The sequence below is a fragment of the Oncorhynchus mykiss genome, chromosome 25 (genome assembly GCF_013265735.2).
Source record: "Oncorhynchus mykiss isolate Arlee chromosome 25, USDA_OmykA_1.1, whole genome shotgun sequence".
Lineage (NCBI taxonomy): Eukaryota > Metazoa > Chordata > Actinopteri > Salmoniformes > Salmonidae > Oncorhynchus > Oncorhynchus mykiss.
Genome location: NC_048589.1, coordinates 1919512 through 1944912, shown reverse-complemented (window position 1 = coordinate 1944912; position 25401 = coordinate 1919512). Strand labels below are relative to the sequence as shown.

The window sequence follows — 25401 nt, the reverse complement described above, 5'->3', positions numbered from 1 at the left end:
GTGTGTAACCGCACTCCTATCGCTCAACATGCCACATAGAAGCTGTTTCCTGTCTGCCCCTTTCTGACTCTCTTCTGTAGATCTACCAGTGCCCTGCCTTTGCCTGTCCCGAGGAATGCAGTAAACACATATCAACTTTGCAAATGCTTCCTCTCTCTGCGCCCATTAAACCCAGGGCTGCCATAAGATAATTATATTAACAAGGACATCTTTAATAATATGAGATTGAATTACATTTTTGATGAAGCACGAAACAGTGCTGACATTTTGGATCTCGTGATGAGGCCCTAGGTTTAGGTGATAACTGTCTCACAGGAAATGGTAGAGCAGCTGACAAAAGCGGGGAAAAAGAACATGGCACAGAAATCATCTGTAGTGGTACCAGCTTTATTATGCTATGTTACAGAACGAAAACATCAATCATTTTATTGACACATTTAAAAAACAAAAATCGGCCATTGAGACACAAACCGTACTAGCTGCAAGCAACAAAGCAAAAAAGGACATACTTTGACTTTGTTTTCGAGCTGCCTTTCTTGAAATGATCATAGCCTGCAATGATACGTAGGTACAAGGCCTGGAATATGTCACGTTGGGTTTCCGTCAAGGCAACCACGTGTACATTCTAAATGTGCAGAACGTACGAGTCAGCCGAACCCAAATGACACCAGACAGGTTGAACGAGGGGAATCAAATGATCACGTCTGGGAGGATGGCAGCACTTGGCGACGCGTGCCACATTGACAGACACCACATTGCAGTTGGTGATAAACACATTTCTTTCTCTCTCCGATGAGTGACTGAATTGTTTTAAAAAGATACAAATGTTTGTCTATTTTCAAATTTGTTTACTATGATAACATAATCCTGTGGTTGAAATTTCACCCTCAAAACAACAGTTTGATGATTTTCTAGCTATGTAGATTCCACATCACAATACGTTGACAAATTACATTGAAACAAGTTTGTGCCCAGTGTGTTATGTCCCAAATGGCACCCTATACCCTACCGTATATATATAAAAGTGCAGTATGTAGAGAATAGGGTGCTATTTGGGATGCACACAAAGAGAGATATGTTCAGCAGATTGATGCATGCTGCTCTCTCTAAAATATTACGGGTTCCTTTTGAAATGTGAAATGACTTTGAACAGCAACTGTATCAATAACACATTTTCTTAAAACGGACAAGGTGAATCATCTTATCTGATAAAGGAAGCACAAAGACACACATTTGTTAAGCACTTCTGAATTGTGTATCTGCTGCAGGGCTAGTGGTGGGTTGCCATGGCTTCAGCCATTGATTACATACAGTGCCTTCAGAAAGTATTCACACCTCCTTTTTTTGTGATTAAATTGAGATTTTGTGTCACTGATCTACACACAATACCCCATAAAGTTAAGTGAAATTTTGTTTGTAGAACATTTTGTAGATTAATAAAAAAAAATGAAAGCTGTAAATGTCTTGAGTCAATAAGTATTCATCTCCTCTGTTATGGCAAGCCTAAACTCAGGAGTAAAAATGTGCATAATAAATCACAAAAATTACATGTGTTCAATAGTGGTTAACATGATTTTTGAATGACTACCCCATCTCTGTACCCCACACAATCAATTATCTGTAAAGTCCCTGAATCGAGTACTGCATTTCAAGCACAGATTCAACCACAAAGACCAGGGAGGTTTTTTAGTGCCTTGCAAAGAAGGGCACCAGTTGGTCAATGTGTATAAAATAAAAAAAGCTGAATATCCCTTTAAACATGGTGAAGTTATTAATTAGGCTTTGAATGGTGTACCAATATACCCAGTCACTACAATGCATCCTTCCTAACTCTGTTGCCGGAGAGGAAATAAACTGCTCAGGGATTTCACCATGAGGCCGATGGGTATTTTAAAAACAATTACAGAGTTTAATGGTTGTGATATGAGAAAAATGTGGATGGATCAACAACATTGTAGTTACTCCACAATACTAACCTAAATGACAGAGTGGAAAGAATTAAGCCTGTACAGAATACAAATATTCCCAAAACATGTGTCATGTTTGCAACAAGGCAACAAGTTTTTTAGGATACAAATAAACGGAATACAGCTAAGCACAGGCTAAATTCTAGAGGAAAACCTGATTCAGTCTTCTTTTCAACAGACACTGGGAGACTAATTCACCTTTCAGCAGGACAATAACCTAAAACACAAGACCAAGACAACATTGAATGTTCCTGAGTGGCCTAGTTACAGTTTTGACATAAATCAGCTTGAAAATCTATGGCAAGACTTGAAAATGAACTATTTGACACAGCTTGAATTAAATAATAATAATGGGCAAATATTGTACAATCCAGGTGTGCAAAGTATTTTGTGTAGATCGTTGACCAAAAAGGACAATTGAAAACAAATAATTCTCACTTTGTAACACAACAAAATGTAGAAAAAGTTAAGGGGTGTGAGTACTTTCTGAAGGCACTCTGGAAGAGGAGGTTTGTGCCTCTGGTCTCCCATTCCCCTTTGCAGGAGCTTGAGAATATAAATCTATTCAACATTCTCCCACCACGAGGCAGGGGGTCTTAGGCCGACTTACCATAACAGACCTTAGCTATGGCAGCTAAAACCGAAATTGAGCTTTTCTTATTGGAAAAGTTCAGCTAGTTCCTCCGTTTCGGTCCATTTATCTTTTGTTCTGTGCCTAATGAACACGACCCAGGACATGCAAATGACATGACTAATCGTCTTTATTAATCAATCCAGAGAATAAACCGAATTAATCACATTTGTAATCAAAATCGTATGCCTGTTCCCGGGGAGCCAGCTGCAATGTAATTAACTCCATATAATTATGATGTCATTATTCTGTTTATTTCGTTAGTATTCGTGACTAGTGATCCAATTCAAGGCTCTGCATGTTGTTAATCTAATGTTGTCTCCCAAAGGCCACATGAGCATCTGATTTGCTTGTGCAAGTTCTATTGGTGGAGCTTGTCAGATCCCTCAGTTTGTTTTGATTATGGAAGAGTAATAACTTTTTAAAGGGGTGGTTAAGAGTCTAACTTTGTTAAAACACACATCTGGATGCCATCCCTGACGTGGGCCTATGACAGGAGGTGGGGTTCCAGAAAGGGTTGGGCGGATAAAGGCTGACGGATGGATGAGTCAGGCGCATATTTACAGAAGTGTTAACACACGCATACACACAAATGCACAAACGTACACACACCCACTGGCGCACACACACGCGCTGGCACATTAATACACGTCTGTCAGTCTCAATCAGGATCTTCCGCAGTACTGATTAACGCGAATACATGAACAATAGGTATAATAGGTACATGGTAGGATTCCCTGTAAACATCATGTATTTTCGGTGCCATCTCTTTGACACTGACACACACACGTGCACACGGGAATGACAGATTTAGAACTGCACACTGAACATCATAAGCTCCTTGTCAGCTTCGGGTGCATTAATACATCAATGAGATCTGAACACACATCATAATAAATACTCAGGCTGTCATTTCATCACAAAGAAACCTCAAGAATACAGACAACACCTCCTTTATCTTCTTACGATTCCAGCATAACATCACCACATACATTTTGCATGCTTACCCAACTTCAAATAACCAACATCTGGTTCCAAGTTCATAGTGCCACTCAACCATCTGACAAAAGAAGGATAAAAAATCAGTGTGTCAAAAATAAATGTCATTCTCGAGCTCTTGCCCTTTGGCTTTTCGAGGTGAGCACCCAGTGGGAGGAAAGGTGAACAGATCATAGCTGCAGGGAGCAGGGATAGTGTGTGTGTGAATCCAGCTTGCATCACATGGATGAAGTCTCTGAATGTTCTATTCATGATACGCAATTCCCCAAACCACAAGGATGTCATATGATAGTAGAAGGAACATCTCAATACAAAGAAACTTCCCTGGGAGTCCCGGGGCATGCTAAAAGGGTATGGCGCCAACAACGCAAGCCTCTGGAACATGATCAACTCATATAAAATACAGTCCTTATCTGATTTAGTCCCTTCAGTGTTGTGAATCCTATGTTGCTGTCCTTGTAGTGGCCTCTGGTTGGGAGTCCATGCTGTAAGAACATATAACGTGTAGTGCTTTTAAGAACATGACCCGTAATGCAACCCCACTCTCCTTGGAGTTCGAGTCCAACTGTCCGTCTGCTGCTGGCCTCCGGAGTCTTCCAATTTGAGCCTCTCAGAGCTTGTTCTAAAACAAGAACGCTGCAGCCTACATTTGCAGGAATGTGTAGGTTGCTGCTCCGCTTGTCCAGCTGTCGCCCCTAAGTAGCTCAACACCTCTCCCCCCGCCATAGAACCAGACCACTGGGCAGGCCGGGACATGTGGGCAGCAGCTCTATTCTGAGTGGCTACTCCCTTCGGAGGCTATTACAAGACCCCAATCAGGTCCAATACATCAGCGGGTCAAACCATCTGCGTGGACATGGGGGGTGGGTGAACTCAGAGGAAGCACTGGGATGGCACAGCTCCAGCTGGGCGGGCGTGTCCTTCCCCAGGGAAGACTTGAAGAAGGACTACCTGGAGCGCAGGAGGGGCACCTTGCACAACGCTCCCCAGAAGAAGCGCAGCACTGACGGGCTGAGGAAGATGAACACCCAGGGGTCCACGATGGAGTTGGTGGAGAGAAAGAGGAGGGCGATGAGGTCCGTCTTGTGGCTCTCTTTCCGCTGGCCCACGGAGTTTATGTACACACGGATCTAAGAGACAAGAGAGGAAGAAAAGACACTGAATAGCAAGTCCTAATGTCTTACCGCGGATGTCTAAGTGCGGTATCCATGCCTGAGGCTTGTTTAACAGGTAACGCCAACACCTGCAGCACATACAGTATTCCTCCACCCCTCCCCAGCGTGGGTACAAATCCCAGCCCCACTACTATTCTTCATTCCCCCTCTCTGATGTTCCCCACTCATTTCATCCTATCCCTCTCTGAATAAAATGAAAATACCCCCAACATAAAAAGTGTCACCGCTGTCACCATAATTTTTTATTTATTTTATTTCACCTTTATTTAACCAGGTAGGCAAGTTGAGAACAAGTTCTCATTTACAATTGCGACCTGGCCAAGATAAAGCAAAGCAGTTCGACACATACAACGACACAGAGTTACACATGGAGTAAAACAAACATACAGTCAATAATACAGTAGAAACAAGTCTATATACGATGTGAGCAAATGAGGTGAAATAAGGGAGGTAAAGGCAAAAAAAGGCCATGGTGGCAAAGTAAATACAATATAGCAAGTAAAACACTGGAATGGTAGATTTGCAGTGGAAGAATGTGCAAAGTAGAAATAAAAATAATGGGGTGCAAAGGAGCAAAACAAATACAAAAATAAAATAAATACTGTAGGGAAAGAGGTAGATGTTTGGGCTAAATTATAGGTGGGCTATGTACAGGTGCAGTAATCTGTGAGCTGCTCTGACAGCTGGTGCTTAAAGCTAGTGAGGGAGATAAGTGTTTCCAGTTTCAGAGATTTTTGTAGTTCGTTCCAGTCATTGGCAGCAGAGAACTGGAAGGAGAGGCTTCATTTTAGGAGATCAGCTTCAATGTCAGATTATCGGAAACAGATCGTCTTTTGTGAAACACAAGCTTCAGAAGAGGAAGCTAATTATGGAGTAACGCTCTCAAATAAACCAAATATGAAGGCTGTAAAGTAATAAATAAATATATAAACACATTTTGGCAGGACCTCAGAGGATAGCAGCATGGGAACCTTGGTTGTGTCCTCTCGAACACCACCCTTCACTTGCTCATAAATAGTTATTCACTACAACACACTACTGGGCCCATGGCGTTGCAAGGGTCACAGCAATGATTGACTGTGAGTGAGAAAACGTACCAACACGACCACGCACTGGCGGTATGTAACCCTATACTCAAGAGTACTGTATTTAGATGATTTAAGACGGCCTTAAACTTGAGAAATTGTTTATTTTCCTAAAATAGCCTCACATTTTTATATATTAATTGGACCAAAGAAGATGGAAATATGCAATCCTACCTATGGAGAACATTCAAATGATATAATAGTATATATCTTTACTGTAACTGTGCCCTAATTAAAATGCCAATATGTAACTTTTTGGGCGACTTGACCAAATTCACATAGTAATGTAAGTTATAGATTCGTCATTCTACTTGAAAGCAGAGTATAAGAATAATGATGATCCATGCTTCTTTGAAAACATACTGTAAATACTGAATAACAATATAAATGCAACATGCAAACATTTCTGTGATTTTACTAAGTTACAGTTCATATAAGGAAATCAGTGAATTTAAGTAAAATCATTAGGCCCTAATCTATGGATTTCATATGATTGGGCAGGGGTGCAGTCATAGGTGGGCCTGGGAGGGCACAGGCCCATCCATTTGGAAGCCAGATCCACCCATTTATTTTTCCCCACAAAAGGGCTTTATTACAGACAGGAGTATTTCTAAGTTTCATCAGCTGTCTGGGTGGCTGGTCTCAGATGAACCCGTAGGTGAAGAAGCTAGATGTGGAGGTCCTGGGCTGGCGTGGTTACATGTGGTCTGCGGTTATAAGGCTGGTTGGACAAACTGCCAATTCTCTAAAACAGGCGGCTTATGTTAGAGAAATGCACATTAAATTCTCTGGCAGCAGCTCTGGCGGACATTCCTACAGTCAGCATACCAATTGCACCCTCCCTCAAAACTTGGGATATCTGTGGCATTGTGTGTTGTGTGTTGTGTGACAAACCTGCACATTTTAGAGTGGCCTTTTATTGTCCGCAATGCAAGGTACACCTGTGTAATGATAATGCTGTTTATGATAATCAGCTTCTTTATTTGCCACACCTGTCAGGTGGATGGATTATCTTGGCAAAGAAGAAACGCTCATTAAACACATTTCTGCATAACATTTTAGAGAAATACGCTTTTAGTGCATATGGAACATTTCTGGAATCTTTTATTTCAGCTCATGAAACATGGGACCAAAACTTTACATGTTGCGTTTACATTTTTGTTCAGTATATAATAATTTCTCAAGCCTACAAGCAACACAAGACTCTATTATTATGGTGGGAGATTATAATACGGTTTTAAATACATCAATGGACCGTAAAGGAAATCACACTACAAAATATCACCCTTATGCACTTAAGGAAATCACGAATATCGTGGATATATGGAGGCTTAAATATCATGATCTAGTGAGATAGACAGTTAAAGTTGGAAGTTTACATACACCTTAGCCAAATACCTTTAAACTCAGTTTTTCAAAACTTCTGATATTTAATCCTTGAAAAAATTCCCTGTCTTAGGTCAGTTAGGATCATCACTTTATTTTAAGAACGTGAAATGTCAGAATAATAGTAGAGAGAGTGATTTATTTCAGCTTTTATTTATTTCATCACATTTCCAGTGGTACAGAAGTTTACATACACTCAATTAGTATTTGGTAGCATTGCCTATAAATTGTTTAACTTGGGTCAAACGTTTCGGGTAGTCTTCCACAAGCTTCCCACAATAAGTTGGGTGAATATTGGACATTCCTCCTTACAGAGCTGGTGTAACTGAGTCAGGTTTGTAGGCCTCCTTGCTCGCACACGCATTTTCAGTTCTGCCGACAAATGTTCTATGGGATTGAGGTCAATGCTTTGTGATGGCCACTCCAATACCTTGACTTTGTTGTCCTTAAGCCATTTTGCCACACCTTTGGAAGTATGCTTGGCTTCACTGTCCATTTGGAAGAACCATTTGCGACCAATATTTAACTTCCTGACTGATGTCTTGAGATGTTGCTTCAATATAACCACATCATTTTTGTTCCTCATATTGCCATCTAATTTGTGAAGTGCACCAGTCTCTCCTGCAGCAAAACACCCCCACAACATGATGCTGCCACCACCGTGCTTCACGGTTGTGATGGTGTTCTTCAGCTTACAAGACTCTCCCTTTTTCCTCCAAACATAACGATGGTCATTATGGCAAAACAGTTCTATTTTTGTTTCATCAGACCAGAGGACATTTCTCCAAAAAGTACGATATTTGTCCCCATGAGCAGTTGCAAACCGTAGTCTGGCTTTTTTATGGTGGATTTGGAGCAGTGGCTTCTTCCTTGCTGCCGCTCAGGTTATGTCATATAGGACTCGTTTTACTGTGGATAAAGATACTTTTGTACCTGTTTCCTCCAGCATCTTCACAAGGTCCCACAAGGTCTGACCCATTGACAATGTGATGAAAGAAATAAAAGCTGAAATAAATAATTGTCTCCACTACTATTCTGACATTTCACATTCTCATAATAAAGTAGTGATCCTAAATGACCTAAAACAGGGCATTTTTACTAGGATTAAATGTCAGGAATTTTGAAAAACTGAGTTTAAATATATTTGGCTAAGGTGTATGTAAACTTCCTACTTCAACTGTAGGTACAGCAGATTCCATTATTGTATGGGACACTTTTAAAATGTTCCTTTAGAGGCCATGTAATTCAGTTTTCATCTTTAAAACAAAAGCAATTTAGGTCAAAAGAATTCACATTAACAAATAGAGGAACTAATAGTACAGATAGATACCAATAAAAACTGTACTATAGAGGCACAGAATACTTTGGAGGAAAAACAAAAAGAAATGAAGGAACTTATTTAAGTAAGATCAAGTGTAATATAAACTCAGCAAAAAAAGAAACATCCTCTCACTGTCAACTGCGTTTATTTTCAGCAAACTGTGTAAATATTCAGCAAATGTGTAAATATTTGTATGAACATATCAATATTCAACAACTGAGACAAACTGAACAAGTTCCACAGACATGCGACTAACAGAAATGGAATAATGTGTCCCTGAACAAAGGGGTGGGGGGGGGGTCAAAATCAAAAGTAATAGTCAGTATCTGGTGTGGCCACCAGCTGCATTGAGTACTGCAGTGCATCTCCTCCTCATGGACTGCAACGGATTTTCCAGTTCTTGCTGTGAGATGTTATCCCACTCTTCCAACAAGGCACCTGCAAGTTCCCAGACATTTCTGGGGGGAATGGCCCTAGCTCTCACCCCCCGATCCAACAGGTCCCAGACGTGCTCAATGGGATTGAGATCCGGGCTGTTCACTGGCCATGGCAGAACACTGACATTCCTGTCTTGCAGGAAATCACGCATTGAACGAGTAGTATGGCTGGTGGCATTGTCATGCTGGAGGGTCATGTCAGGATGAGCCTGAAGGAAGGGTACCACATGAGGGAGGAGGATGTTTTCCCCGTAACGCACAGCGTTGAGATTGCCTGCAATGACAACAAACTCAGTCCGATGATGCTGTGACACACAGCGTCAGATGACGGACCCTCCACCACAAAATCGATCCCGCTCCAGAGTACAGGCCTCGGGGTGTAATGCTCATTCCTTCAACGATAAACGTGACTATCACCCCATGGTGAGACAAAACCGTGACTCGTCAGTGAAGAGCACTTTTTGCCAGTCCTGTCTGGTCCAGCGACGGTGGGTTTGTGCCCTTAGGCCATGTTGTTGCCGGTGATGTCTGGTGAGGACCTGCCTTACAACAGGCCTACAAGCCCTCAGTCCAGCCTCTCTCAGCCTATTGCGGACAGTCTGAGCACCGATGGAGGGATTGTGCGTTCCTGGTGTAAATTGGGCAGTTGCCGTCCTGTACCTGTCCCGCAGGTGTGATGTTCGGATGTACCCATCCTGTGCAGGTGTTGTTACACTTGGTCTGCCATTGCGAGGACGATCAGCTGTCCGTCCTGTCTCCCTGCAGTGCTGTCTTAGGCATCTCACAGCACAGACATTGCAATTTATTTCCCTGGCCACATCTGCAGTACTCATGCCTCCTTGCAGCATGCCTAAGGCATGTTCACGCAGAGGAGCAGGGACCTTGGGCATCTTTCTTTTGGTGTTTTTCAGAGTCAGTAGAAAGGCCTCCTAAGATTTCATAACTGTGACATGAATTGCCTGTCTGTAAGCTGTTAGTGTCTTAACAACCGTTCCACAAGCAATCATGGTATATGCTGCAGTTTGGGCCGCCTGACTCATTGCGAACTGTGTGAAGTCCATTTATTCCTAACAAAGGCCATAATTAATTGACCAGAATTGAACATAATTATGACATAACATTGAAGGTTGTACAATGTAACAGCAATATTTAGACTTAGGGATGCCATTCGTTAGACAAAATACGGAACGGTTCCGTATTTCACTGAAAGAATAAACGTTTTATTTTCTAAATGATTGTTTCCGGATTTGATCATATTAATAACCTAAGGCTTGTATTTCTGTGTGTTATTATGTTATAATTAAGTCTATGATTTGATATTTGATAGAGCAGTCTGACTGAGCAGCAGCAGGCTCGTAAGCATTCATTCAAACAGCACTTTAATGCGTTTGCCAGCAGCTCTTCGCAATGCTTCAAGGATTGCGCTGTTTATGACTTCAAGCCTATCAACTCCCGAGATTAGGCTGGTGTAACCGATGTGAAATGGCTAGCTAGTTAGCGGGGTGCGTGCTAATAGCATATCAAACGTCACTCGCTCTGAGACTTGGAGTAGTTGTTCCCCTTGCTCTGCAAGGGCCGCGGCTTTTGTGGAGCGATGGATAACGATGCATCGAGGGTGGTTGTTGTCAATGTGTTTCTGGTTCGAGCCCTAGTAGGGGCAAGGAGAGGGACATAAGCTATATGGTTACACTGGCAATACTAAAGTGCCTATAAGAACATCCAATAGTCAAAGGTATATGGTCAAAGGTATATTTTTACACTTCCGGCGCCTCGCCTTTTTATACGTGTTATTTATTACATTGGTACCCAGGTAATCATAGGTTTTATTACATACAGTCGGGAGGAACTACTGGATATAAGAACAATGTCAACTCACCATCATTACGACCAGGAATACGACTTTCCCGAAGCGGATCCTGTGTTTTGCCCACCACCTGGGACAATGGATTGGATCCCAGCCGGCGAACCAATACAACAACGCCGTAAAAGGGGCAGACGAAGCAGTCTTCTGGTCAGGCTCCGGAGACGGGCACATCGTGCACCACTCCCAAGCATACTACTCGCCAATGTCCAGTCTCTTGATAACAAGGTTGATGTAGTCCGAGCAAGTGTAGCATTCCAGAGAGACATAAGAGACTGTAACATTCTTTGCTTCACGGAAACATGGCTCACTCGAGACACGCTATGGAGTCGGTACAGCCAGCTGGTTTCTTCACGCATCGTGCAGACAGAAACAAGCATCTTTCTGGTAAGAAGAGGGGCGTAATGATTAACGAGACGTGGTGTGATCATAACAACACAGAGGAACTCAAGTCCTTCTGTTCACCTGACTTAAATTCCTCACAATCAAATGTCGACCGCATTATCTACCAAGAGAATTGTCTTCGATTATAATCACAGCCGCATATATTCCCCCCCAAGCAGACACATCGATGGCCCTGAACAAACTTTATTTGACTCTATGTAAACTGGAAACCACGTATCCTGAGGCTGCATTCATTGTAGCTGCCGATTTTGACAAGGCTAATCTGAAAACAAGACTCCCTAAATTCTATCAGCACATAGATTGTGCTACCAGGGCTGGTAAAACCCTGGATCATTGTTATTCTAACTTCCGCGACATATATAAGGCCCTTTCCCTTACTCCTTTTGGAAAAGCTGACCATGACTCCGTTTTGTTGCTTCCAGCCTATAGACAGAAACTAAAGCAGGAAGCTCCCACTCTCAGGTCTGCTCAACGCTGGTCTGACCAATCTGATTCCACGCTTCAAGATTGCTTCGATCACGTGGATTGGGATATGTTCCGCATTGCATCAAACAACAACATTGGCGTATACGCTGATTCGGTGAGCGAGATTATTTGCAAGTGCATTGGCGATGTCGTACCCACAGCAACTATTAAAACATTCCCCAACCAGAAACCGTGGATTGATGGCAGCATTCGAGCGAAACTGAAAGTTCGAACCACTGCTTTTAACCAGGGCAAGGTGACCGGAAACATGACCGAATACAAACAGTGTAGCTATTCCCTCCGCAAGAAAATCAAACAAGCTAAGCGTCAGTATAGAGACAAAGTAGAGTCGCAATTCAACGGCTCAGACACAAGAGGTATGTGGCAGGGTCTACAGTCAATCATGGATTACAAAAAGAAAACCAGCCCCGTCGCGGACCAGGATGTCTTGCTCCCAGACTAAACAACTTCTTTGCTCGCTTTGAGGACAATACAGTGCCACTGACACAGACAGGTACCAAAACCTGCGGACTCTTCTTCACTCCAGCCGACGTGAGTAAAACATTTAAACGTGTTAACCTTCGCAAGGCTGCAGGCCCAGATGGTATCCCCAGCCGCGTCCTCAGAGCATGCACAGACCAGCTGGCTGGTGGTGACATATTCAATCAATCCTTATCCCAGTCTGCTGTTCCAACATGTTTCAAGAGGGCCACCATTGTTCCTGTTCCCAAGAAAGCTAAGGTAACTCACTTCCATCATCATGAAGTGCTTTGAGAGACTAGTCAAGGACCATATCACCTCCACCCTACCTGACACCCTAGACCCAGTCCAATTTGCTTACCTCCCCAATAGGTCCACAGATGAAGCATTCACAACCACACTGCACACTGCCCTAACCCATCTGGACAAGAGGAATACCTATGTGAGAATGCTGTTCATCGACTACAGCTCAGCATTTAACTCCATAGCACCCTCCACACTCGTCATCAAGCTCGTGACCCTGGGTCTTGACCCAGCCCCGTGCAACTGGGTACAGGACTTCCTGACGGGCCGCCCCCAGGTGGTGAGGGTAGATAACAACATCTCCACCCCGCTGATCCTCAACACTGGGGCCTCACAAGGGTGCGTTCTGAGCCCTCTCCTGTACTCCCTGTTCATCCACGACTGCGTGGCCATGCACGCCTCCAACTCAATCATCAAGTTTGCAGACGACACTACAGTGGTAGGCTTGATTACCAACAACGACGAGACGGCCTACAGGGAGGAGGTGAGGGCCCTCGGAGTGTGGTGTCAGGAAAATAACCTCACACTCAACGTCAACAAAACAAAGGAGTCAGGAAACAGCAGAGGGAGCACCCCCCTATCCACATCGACGGGACAGTAGTGGAGAGGGTAGTAAGTTTTAAGTTCCTCGGCGTACACATCACGGTCAAACTGAATTGGTCCACCAACACAGACAGCGTGGTGAAGAAGGCGCAACAGCGCCTCTTCAACCTCAGGAGGCTGAAGAAATTTGGCTTGGCACCTAAAATATTCACAAACTTTTACAGATGCACAATTGAGAGCATCCTGTCAGGCTGTATCACCGCCTGGTATGGCAACTGCACCGCCCGCAACCGCAGGGCTCTCCAGGGGGTGGTGCAGACTGCACAACGCATCACCGGGGGCAAATGACCTGCCATCCAGTACACCTACAGCACCCGATGTCACATGAGGGCCAAAAAGAGCATCAAGGACAACAACCACCCGAGCCACTGCCTGTTCACCCCACTATCATCCAGAAGGCGAGGTCAGTACAGGTGCATCAAAGCTGGGACCGAGAGACTGAAAAACAGCTCTTATTTCGAGGCCATCCGACTGTTAAATAGCCATCACTAGGTGGCTTCCACCCGGTTACGTAACCCTGCACCTGAGCAGCTACTGCCCTATATTCATAAACTTGAAATCACTGGCCACTTTAATAATGGGACACTAGTCACTTTAATAATGTTTACATATTTTTGCTTTACTCATCTCATATGTATGTACTGTATTCTATTCTACTGTATTTTAGTCTATGCAACTCCGACATTGCTCATCTTATATTTATATATTCCTTAATTCCATTATTTTACTTTTAAGTTTGTGTGTATTGTTGTGAATTGTTATATATTACTGTACTGTTGGAGCTACAAAGACAAGCATTCTGCTAAACACACAATAACATCTGCTAAACATGTGTATGTGACCAATAAAATGTATTTGATCTGCTGCTGTGGTTGTGTGCATCCCTAACATGGGGAAAGTAAACAGATATCTGGATGCAGAACCATAAATGTGAGGGACCGGCTCGGTCTTATGTAGGAAAATTTGAAATTGTTTTTTTTTTTTACATAGGATAAAAGTAGAGACTCAGAGCTACAAAATGGTATATCATACACTGCATTTGAGGAACAATGGGAAAGTAATTCTGCTTTGAAAGTTGACAGACTTGTAAATACCAACTTTTGAGAGAATAGTCTTTGAATGTTTGGTACCTACTGGAGAACTCTCCTTTGTCTACACCCATTCAGCATTGTTCACGCCCTCTTAAGCCAGCCCCACCCATCTTTTTAAGGATTCGCATGAGGTGCTAAACAGTGAGTGGTGTAGTAAAGATTAAGACCAAATGTGGTAAAAGTAGTAGCCTACAATAAGGAAAAATTCCATGTAAACAGGAAGTGTCCAGATAAAAAATATTTTATAAATATTAGATGACACTTACCCAGACACACTTGTCTAAATTGATGGGTCGACAGTTTTTACCCCCAAGCCATCAGACTCCTGAGCAGGTAATCAAATGGCTACCCAGACTATTTGCACTGTGTGCCCCCCCAACCCTTCTTTTACGCTGCTGCTACTCTCAGTCTATCATATATGCATTGTCACTTGAACTATACATTCATGTACATACTACCTCAATTGCCCGGACCAACCAGTGCTCCCGCTCATTGGCTAACCGGGCCATCTGAATTGTGTCCCGCCACCCACCACCCGCCAACCCCTCTTTTATGCTACTACTACTCTCTGTTCATCATATATGCATAGTCACTTTAACCATATCTACAGTTGTGGCCAAAAGTTTTGAGAATGACACAAATATAAATTTTCACAAAGTTTGCTGCTTCAGGGTCTTTAGATATTTTTGTCAGATGTTACTATGGAATACTGAAGTATAATTACAAGCATTTCATAAGTGTCAAAGGCTTTTATTGACAATTACATGAAGTTGATGCAAAGAGACAATATTTGCAGTATTGAACCTTCTTTTTCAAGACCTCTGCAATCCACCCTGGCATGCTGTCAATTAACTTCTGGGCCACATCCGGACTGATGGCAGCCCATTCTTGCATAATCAATGCTTGGAGTTTGTCAGAATTTGTGGGTTTTTGTTTGTCCACCCGCCTATTGAGGATTGACCACAAATTCTCAATGGGATTAAGGTCTGGGGAGTTTCCTGGCCATAACCCAAAATATCGATGTTTTGTTCCCCAAGCCACTTAGTTATTACTTTTGACTTATGGCAAGGTGCTCCATCATACTGGAAAAGGCATTGTTCATCACCAAACTGTTTCTGGATGGTTGGGAGAAGTTGCTCTTGGAGAATGTGTTGGTATCATTCTTTATTCATGGTTGTGTTCTTAGGCAACATTGTGAGTGAGCCCACTTCCTTGGCTGAGAAGCAACCCCACACATGAATGGTCTCAGGAGGCTTTTTGCCTTACAGGACTGATGGTAGCGCTCACCTTGTCTTCTTCGGACAAGCTTTTTTCCGGACGCCCCAAACAATCAGAAAGGGGATTCATCAGAGAAAATGACTTTACCCCAGTCCTCAGCAGTCCAAACCCTGTACCTTCTGCAGAATATCAGTCTGTTCCTGATGTTTCTCCTGGAGAGAAGTGGCTTCTTTGCTGCCCTTCTTGACACCAGGCCATACTCCAAAAGTCTTTGCCTCACTGTGCGTGCAGATGCACTCACACCTGCCTGCTGCCATTCCTGAGCAAGCTCTGTACTGGTGGTGCCCCGATCCCACAGCTGAATCAACTTTAGGAGACGGTCCTGGCGCTTGCTGGACTTTCTTGGGCACCCTGAAGCCTTCTTCACAACAATTGAACCGCTCTCCTTTAAGTTCTTGATGATCTGATAAATGGTTGATTTGGGTGCAATCTTACTGACAGCAATATCCTTGTCTGTGAAGCCCTTTTTGTGCAAAGCAATGATGATGGCACGTGTTTCCTTGCAGGTAACCATGGTTGACAGAGAAATAACAATGAGTCCAAGCACCACCCTCCTTTTGAAGCTTCCAGTCTGTTATTCAAACTCAATCAGCATGACAGAGTGATCTCCAGCCTTGTCCTCGTCAACACTCACACCTGTGTTAACGAGAGAATCACTGACATGTCAGCTGGTCCTTTTGTGGCAGGGCTGAAATGCAGTGGAAATATTTTGGGGGGGATTCAGTTCATTTGCATGGCAAAGAGGGACTTTGCAATTAATTGCAATTCATCTGATCACTCTTCATAAAATTCTGGAGTATATGCAAATTGCCATCATACAAACTGAGGCAGCAGACTTTGTGAAAATTTATATTTGTGTCATTCTCAAAACTTTTGGTCATGACTGTACATTTATTTTCTATTTTTTTATTTTACCTTTATTTATACCGTTTTTTTCTCATTGAGATAATATCTAATTTTCCAAGAGAGACCTGGTCCAATAGCAGCAGAGGGAACAGCGTTTCAGACAAAACAACTTACATACACTAACACAACATTAAACAAAACTATAAACACACATACAGTGCCACAAATATTTTACATTAAAAACACAAACATCTTGACTAAAAACAGCTGGCCTCAAAACAATTACACTCTTCTATGATATATACATAGATCAAGTGTTTAAACTCCACCAACGAAACTTGATCAACACATTTTAAAATGTTCAGGAGAGAATTCCAGGACCAAGGTGCTAAGTAACTAAAACTATTTCTACCATGACCTGTTCTAATTTTTGGTACTGTTAGAAGCAAATCAGAATGGGACCAAATTGATATTTATTTACTGACCTGACTAAAAAAGAACAGAGATAAAATGGCATTTTACCCAATATATCCTTATAAATCAGTGTATACCAGTGTTTAAGCCTACGTAAGGTCAATGACGACCAGTCAACAGCGCTGTAGAGATCACAATGATGTGTTAGACGTTTCTGATTTGAAATTAACCTGAGGGCTGCATGATACACTGAATCAAGTGCTCTCAGGGTAGTGGCTGAGGCCTGCATATATATAACATCACTCAAATCTAAAACCGACAGTAACGTACATCGTGCCAGCTCCTTCCTCAAAAGAAAAACAAGCCTCATGCTGGTAATAAAATCTTGTTTTCAGCTGGAGCTTCCTTATCAAGTTTCTACATGCACAGTGAAGGTCAGCTTATCATCAACCCACAAACCCAAATATTTGTACACTTTAACTTGCTCTATAGTATGTCCAGCCAATGTAACAATGACATGATTTGTAACATGCCTGGCATTTGAAAATACCATGCATTTTGTTTTACCCGAATTTAGAATCAGCTTTAAATCATACAGATTCTGTTGAATGATGTTAAATGCTCTTTGGGCATTTTCAAAAGCTAAAGATAAACTACTACCACTTGAATAAAGAACCGTATCACCTGCATAAAAATTAACATCCGCTGTTTCAATAAGAACCCCAATGTTGTTGATATACAAAATGAACAACAGTGGGCCCAAAATAGAACCTTGCGGAACACCTGAGCACACCTCTATGGACTCAGATTTACAACCATCCGCCATTACACATTGTGTACGATTTGATAGGTAATTTATAAACCAATCTAGAGCATGACCAGTAATTCCACAACATTTTAACCTTTGCACTAACACAGCATGGTCCACGGTGTCAAATGCCTTTGACAAATCAATAAAAACACACACAATGTAACTTCTTATCAAGAGCACAGTGGATGTCATTTAAAACCTTCAATGTTGCTGAAAAAGTGCTGTGTCCAGACCTAAAACCTGATTGCATTCCATTTAAGATATTGTTTTCTTGGAAGTAGGTCTTGTGTACATTCTACCTCAATCAGCCCGACTAACCTGTGTCTGTATGTAGCCTCACTACTTTTATAGCCTAGCTACTGTATATAGCCTTGCTACTGATATTTTTCACTGTCTTTTTAATGTTTTTTTTCTATACTTACCTATTGTTCACCTAATACATTTTTTGCACTATTGGTTAGAGCCTGTAAGTAAGCATTTCACTTTAAGGTCTACACCTGTTGTATTCGGCGCACGTGACAAATAAACTTTGATTTGATTTGATCTGAAAGAAATGCTATAACCCCCAGCCACATATTGCCAAGTGGATGGGTCTCTACAAAAGTACAGCCAAATGATACCCTTCAGAAGCTTAGATAAGCCCCCAAACCAGGAAGTACCAGTGTAGTAAAAATGGCATTGAATGAGGGCAGTGGCTAGCACTCTCATGGAGTCCTTATCAAGCAGCTTAGACTTTCTAGCCAATAACTTAGTCCTGGCTTTAACTATCCATAGCACTTTAGTGGCCATGCTCACACCTCCCAAGCTTCCATCAAGATCTTGCTACCATGGAAATGAAAATAATCACCCTGATTAACTCTTTCGTAATTTCCCAGTATACCTATTTGCTTATGGTCTTGCCTACACCTAGTGACTTGTTTTTTTAATTATATGAGCAAAAAATATTCCATTTGATTTGGAACGGCATTTCAGACAAATTAAACGGGCCTATTTATATAACAAATATGAATTCAGAGGGCAGAAATGATTAAATATTAAAGCAGTAGACCTCTCACTAAAGTCTTCAGTCATACAAAAGTTATACTTAAACCCAAACTGGTTATCTAGCAGATGAGTAAAAATGTCTCACCCCATATTCAAGAATGGCCCTTTTCCCTTTAATCAGATTACAATGTCTCACTTTCGGTTATTTGAAAATTAAAATCCAAAATATCGCTATTAAAACATGCCATAAAAAGTTGGTTGCAATTTCAGTTTAATCCACCAGAAAAGACAGAACAAATATTACAAGAAATGTTATGGTTAAACTCAAATATACTAATTGATTAAAAAAACAATGTCATAATAAAAAAATATATATAATCTTTGTAAATGTTATCATAAAAAGGACTGGTGGAGTAGCTCACAAAAATATATGGAAATGTCTGCTCTACTCAAAATTACAACCAACTAATTGCAGCATTGCCGCAAAAATGGAAGAGCCAAGTGGAAGCGGGAGAAAATAAGGAACTTGTCTGTTGCCTTGCTTAAAGACCAAAATTAGTTAAAGAAAATTGTGATAATTCAAAAAAAAGTATACCAGTTTAATCTAAGGACAAAAAAATGAACAGCTACACCACAGAGATTTGATGTACTAATTCCATGGCACACGGTTTATCAACCGATACACAAAACAATGCTGGATTCAAAACTTAAGAGTTTTTCAATTTAAATTATTATACAAAATTCTTGCAACCAATAGAATATTATATATATGGGGGATACAACCATCCCAGCTCTGCAGATTTTGCTGCAAAGTGTCAGAATCATTAGATCATTTGTTTTGGTACCGTCCATATGTAGCTTGTTTTTGGTCGTAGGTTCAGGAATGGCTGAAGAATTGCAACATTTACCTGGAGCTAAATAGCACTGCTGGCTGATTTAAAAAGTCATAGTCAATCAATCAATAATATGATAATATTCTTAGCAAAATTATTATTTAATTTACAATATGTAGAATCTATGAGAATAGAAAGGTTCAATACTTTTGTGAAGCATCACAGCACAGTTGACAAATATATGGCAAATAGAAATCAAACCTGGACGGTCTTCAGAGATATATGAAAGGGGTTGAGGGTAGCTGAAGGATGGGACTAAAAACAAACAAAAAGGTAACTATTGTAAAATATTATGTGTCTGGAAAATGTATATATAAGCTGGAAGTAGAAGCCTAAGTGTTGTTGTCCATTATTTTACTCAAAATAGTGGAGGTGTGGTAGGGTTAGGGGAAAATAATAAAGGAAAATGTATTTAAAAATATATTTTATATATTATATATATATATATAAAATAAAAATGTAAAGTATAACAAGCGGTAGATATGTTTTATGTGCACTATTTCTATTTCTAAGTTTTGTTTTTGTGTCTTTTACTGTCGGTTTTGTACACCAGCTTCAAACAGCTTGTCTCGACTTCCGCCAAAGTAGGTGCCTCTCCTTGTCCGGGCGGCGTTCGGCGGTCGACGTCACCGGCTTCCTAGCCTCCACCGATCAACATTTCTTTTTCCATTTGTTTTGTCTTGATTGTACACACCTGGTTCCCATTACGTTTGAATTCTTTCCCTATTTAACCCTCTGGAGCCATCATGGTTTTGTGCGTGTTTATTGTTGTCAGTTGTCTCGTTTATGTGATTCTGGATTTTCGTTCTCCTTGTTGGAAGATTATTTTTGAGTAAAGTTACTATTATTACTCATCGCTGTATCCTGCGCCAGACTCCGCCGCACCCACATCACCTAGACTCTGACACTGCTGAAATAATAATATTTTTGGTTATGGAAAATACACTAGATGGTACAAAGATTCTCAACACTATACTCGCTTATTTTGCCACATAAACTGAAATTAGGCAAACTATTAGAGTTTTAGCAACCAGGAAATGGTGGAGCAATTTCTGCATAGTGCAACTTTAAAACATACAGAGTTTATTGATAAGCTAATCAAACAAGAGAGAGGGTAGGCTGAGGCCAGAGCAACAATGACACTATCTAAATATCTATTCCACATGCTAAATGGCAGAGAGCCGAAGATGCGAGCGAAAGATTTGGTCTGGTACAAATTTCCAACAGTCTGTCTGTACCTTAGAACAGATGCTATTTTCTGAAATAAAGTCAAATAAAGTACAAATGCCATCAATATCCCTATCAAGTAATTCCACAATAATGATTGGAAAATGTGACCATCTCACAGGTTATTACTCTCAGTATTAGTGAGACACATTCCTCGACCGGGCACACACACACACAAACACACACAGCCCCTGCTCTATGTGGCTAAGCTATGTGCACTATTTGGCTTTCCCAGTGTGACACACAAGTGCTGACCCCAGTAAAAGTGGGCCAATTTCCTGAAACAACCACAATTACTCCAATATCCTGTGGGTGGAACTAGCAGTGAGAACAACCTCGAGGAGAGTGAAAAACACACCGCAGCCAGGCCTTACTTCTGTGTCTGCACGGTGCACAGGACCGTAGGTACTCACAAAGTGCAATGGAGCCAAGCTCATCCATATGAATTATTGACACTACTAAGTGTGAGAGGGTTGATTAGTGCTCTCAATACATTCGTATTCCAGTAAGCATTAGGCAAATATAGTAATGGCTTTATAAGTACCTCCAGATGTTGATTCTATACTATTCTTTCCTTGTGTCCTTTCTCTATGGCTCCTCAGAACGTATTGGAGAAGACATGGTTCCTCCTTTCTGACTTTCTCCTCCAATGTGTTTTTGAGAAGGAAGCGATGAGATAGGACTTGAGGAATCGAGCAAAAGACGACTGAAGAAATAGCCTACATGTAATTTTGGTATTCCCTCCAACCGAGGTGCAATTTTGTTTCCCAAGAGTCAGGGAACAGCACCTTATCCCCAGGGCTTAATCTACTAAACACAAATACTTCAGAGAGCTCCTTCAAATTCTCCACTAATTATGCTCTGTCTGAACCCTACGTACCCTGGAACTTGAGAAAACGCTGGGGGGATTGTTTCACGCGGTTGCTTGTGGTTTAGTTAGAGAGCACTCTGGGTGGATGTTGATGAGACAAGCAGATAGCTGTATTCTCAGTAGGTGTCCAATCGCAACAGTGAAACTATGTTTAATTATTCATCATATCATCTGTGACTGAGGGCACAGAGGCAGGATGCGGTTTCATTAACAGCAGACCGACCTAGAGTATAGGCTTGAATCCCACAGGGGGGTCTGACTGTCTGCATTGCCTTAGATAGAGTCTAGTGCACTATACTGAGAGATAAGAACGATTAACCAAGAAGTGGGAAATACGCTTAAAACTATAGGATCCTCATTTATCACCTTTTAAGAGTCAGAGTTTTCGAACACAATGGAATGTTTGAAATTGAACAAATTATGTTGTTATTTATAACCTATACAAGTTATGTGGTTAACAACCAGACTCTTACAGTATGTGGGGTCCTGTGTTTGGCACGATAAGCAAGGCCGATGTTCCGCTTTCACGATTGATTTACAGACGGCGTCATGGGACATCCATGCGTTTGTGCGTAGGGCCGTTGTTGCTTTTCTCCATCGGGGCAGACACCTTGTCAATTTAGCAGGAGGTCATTCTTCTGTAACAAGCACATGTTTCATGCCATCTACCTATTGGTGACCTTAAATCTATCAATGGATCTCATCCATCATACGGAGCGGGGGTGGTTGAGAGCGAAACTGAATTGGTCCCACTGTTGGGGACCTGAACCGCCACTGTGCGACCCTTATGAAGCTCCAATTGTGAGAGAGCTGACCTGACAGATGATACAGATGATACATTATGATACAGTTATAATGCATTGACTTTTCGTAATGTATGACCCCCTTATAGCCTTATAACGAGACATCATAAATGTCAATGCACTCTAAATGATTATACCTGTCAGAGTTAAATGACCAAAGTTGACTTTTGTAATGACCAGTTTTGGTTTTGTGGGGGAATTTTTCTGTGTGAAATGTCACTGGTTGGTTGGCATTTGGTTTCCTGCCTACATGACACATACAGTGATCTATAAATAGGTACCACTCAGTTTCCTATTGTTGTCTACTTCCTTTCGCTTCTTTCATTAAATATAGTAATAATAACACAAACTCCATGTAGTAAGTGTTGAAATACATAATGTGTTTATATCATAGCATAACTGGCACACTATCCCCAAGGAACGCTAGTCTAATCTGACATATATGAAGAGCCAGGAGGATTCAATCACCACTTTATTGAACCAGAGGCAATTAGGACTAATGACCATGTAACTCCATTAATGGTGATATATGGGACACTGGGGTTGCTGTGTCTTTACAGGACTCAATCTGCTAATCACAACAAATCACAGCTGACTGAGACAAGTGTCCACCCCTGACATACCATTGCACGTGGATTCACAAAATCCCATCTAAAATCTTAGGTTAATGTACATTGATCCTTAGAATATACCATGAACAGGGCATTGAGGCAATTCCTCAGTCAATGACAGGCAGATTTTTAGGAGCAGGAGAAATATAGCTCCAACATATGGGCACGATTTGACATGCTAGTTGTGGTTAAACTGTAATGCTTCATCTTCGGTTGCAAAATGCTTTGAGATATATAAGACATATGTGAATGTCTTTATTGAAATTCATTGCCCTCTTTATTGCCTAACGGTACTGAATAAGAACATGTGTTACTCATGTTTGTCTTTCTTTTTCTGAGAAACACTCTTTGTTTATACATGCACATTTTTATGTATTAGACAGGCATCCTAATATTTTTGGATGTCAAACTGTTTGGATGTTGGCTTTGCCTTTTACTTTCAGTAGACAATATGCCAAGGTATAACGCATGGCGAGACGGGCTATTAGCTTGTCTAACTATTATCATAATAATGATCATGATTAAATAACAGTAATTTTGAGTACGTTAAAGATTTCATAGAGAGACATAGCCTACCATATAAACCTCACATGTAGCCTACCACTGTTATAGCAAGTAATATAGCATTAGAGCTGTCTGCAGACAAGTAAATGGTTATTACCTATCAAGTGAGAAATATAGCTTGACTCGATTGCGCAAAATATGTGTCAGACTATCAAAGGGACACTTGGGAGGCGAACAGTACAACATTTAGAATAGTTTTTAAAAACTTACCACCAGAGGAAGGGAGCAAATCATGAATATCACCGTCATGAACACCAGTACGATGAGATGCTCGACCTCTTCGGACATGGAGAGGACTCTCCGGTCCTTCTTACTCCGAGTTGTCACGGATCCCCCGTTTAGTTTGCGCCTCCGGTACATCAAAACCAGGTGATAAACGACAAAGGCGTTACAAGCCGCTACAGAAAGGACTAAAATGAGCATAACAGTTGCGTACAGGACTGGGTAAACACGGTCTTCGGGCATTAACGGATTCATGTCAATGAAGCACCACGTCCCCGGGCAATACTGCACGTAGTCCCCGAAACCCAAAAAGGGCATGATGCAAAACACCGCGCAAACTAAATAGATGAAAGGAATGGTGATGTATCCACAACGTTTAGTGATGTGCCGCCCGTAGAAGTAGGGGTAGCCAATTGAGAGGCATCGCTCGAGCGCCATGGCGAAAAGGAGAAATAAAGTGGCCAAGCTGAAAAAAGTCATACAGAATCCAAAATACTCACACATTGCAGGAGGTTCAGTGTTAAACATAGCAATAATGGTGGTGTTTAAGGAATAGGCAGCCAGGACGAAAGGGCTGACCAGACAGGTGCCCATCAGGTCCGTGACGACCAGCGTGGTGACCAGAACGTGAAAGAGCGACAGTCGCTGCCGGCTCTGGTACTTCCTTCGGCGGATCTCCAAAAGGATCAAAGCGGCCAAGTTCCCTATCACTCCGGCGGAGAACATGATCGCGCTGATGCGCGGGTTCCCCTTGTCAATGTGCAGATTGCTGTGGCATGGGTCATTCTCTGTGTCATTTGCCATAGGAAGAGTTTTGCCTCCGTCAAATACTTCAGTCCTGCTCTATCTGTGTGATATTCCAAAACGATTTGCTGTTCCGCAGAATTAGACTTAGGTGCTTTAGTTTCAGCACTTTAAAATGCTGCGGTGTCTGGGAGCTTGTGATAAGACAGGTTGAGAGAGGAGGGCACCTATTGTGATGGCGCCACAAGCGTCTTCTCTCCACCTTTTCTTCACACGAATTACAACTCATCAGTGAAGTATAGTGAGCTAAGGTTTCTATATCGTGGAGCTCCGCCCCATATGGGAGCTCTCCTCCTAGTGGTTTACCCAGCTGCCTAGGCAGCAAATAGCCTGAGAGAAAATTATGCACACACCTGCAGCCAATAGGGGTACAGGTGTCCCTATATAAGAGAATGCTTCCCCTCAATCAGCCTCCCATTATCTTCAGCAGCAGGACTGGTCTGAAGAACCAGAGAAGCGAGAAGTCTCAGGACAAACCCGACATCCTGGTCTCGACTTAGTCCTACAATGAGCACGCATTTTCCACACCCAAAAGCTCTTTTAAGAGCTCAGTATCGCTGCTCCACTATGGCGGCAACGGACGACTTACAGTTGAAGTCTGAAGTTTACATAAACCTTAGCCAAGTACATTTAAACTCAGTTTTTCACAATTCCTGACATTAAATCAGAGTAAAAATTACCTGTCTCAGGTCAGTTAGGATCACCACTTTATTTTAAGAATGTGAAATGTCAGAATAATAGAGAGAATGATTTATTTCAGCTTTTATTTCTTTCATCACATTCCCAATGGGTCAGAAGTTTACATGGGTGTGGAATTAGTACTTTTTAGCATTGCCTTTAAATTGTTTAATTTGGGTCAAACAT

The 25401-nt window shown here is 41.7% G+C and overlaps 1 protein-coding gene across 1 annotated transcript; it reads right to left on the bottom strand.

Moving 5' to 3' along the window:
* Positions 1-366: 366 nt before the first annotated feature.
* ptger2a (prostaglandin E receptor 2a (subtype EP2)) lies at positions 367-24780 on the bottom strand. The gene is made up of 2 exons (XM_021584311.2): positions 23722-24780; positions 367-4727 (listed from the first exon to the last, which is right to left on the bottom strand). Exons 1-2 carry the CDS (start codon positions 24535-24537, stop codon positions 4545-4547), a joined length of 999 nt encoding a protein of 332 aa, XP_021439986.1. The 5' UTR covers positions 24538-24780; the 3' UTR covers positions 367-4544.
* Between the last annotated feature and the right edge of the window lie 621 nt (positions 24781-25401).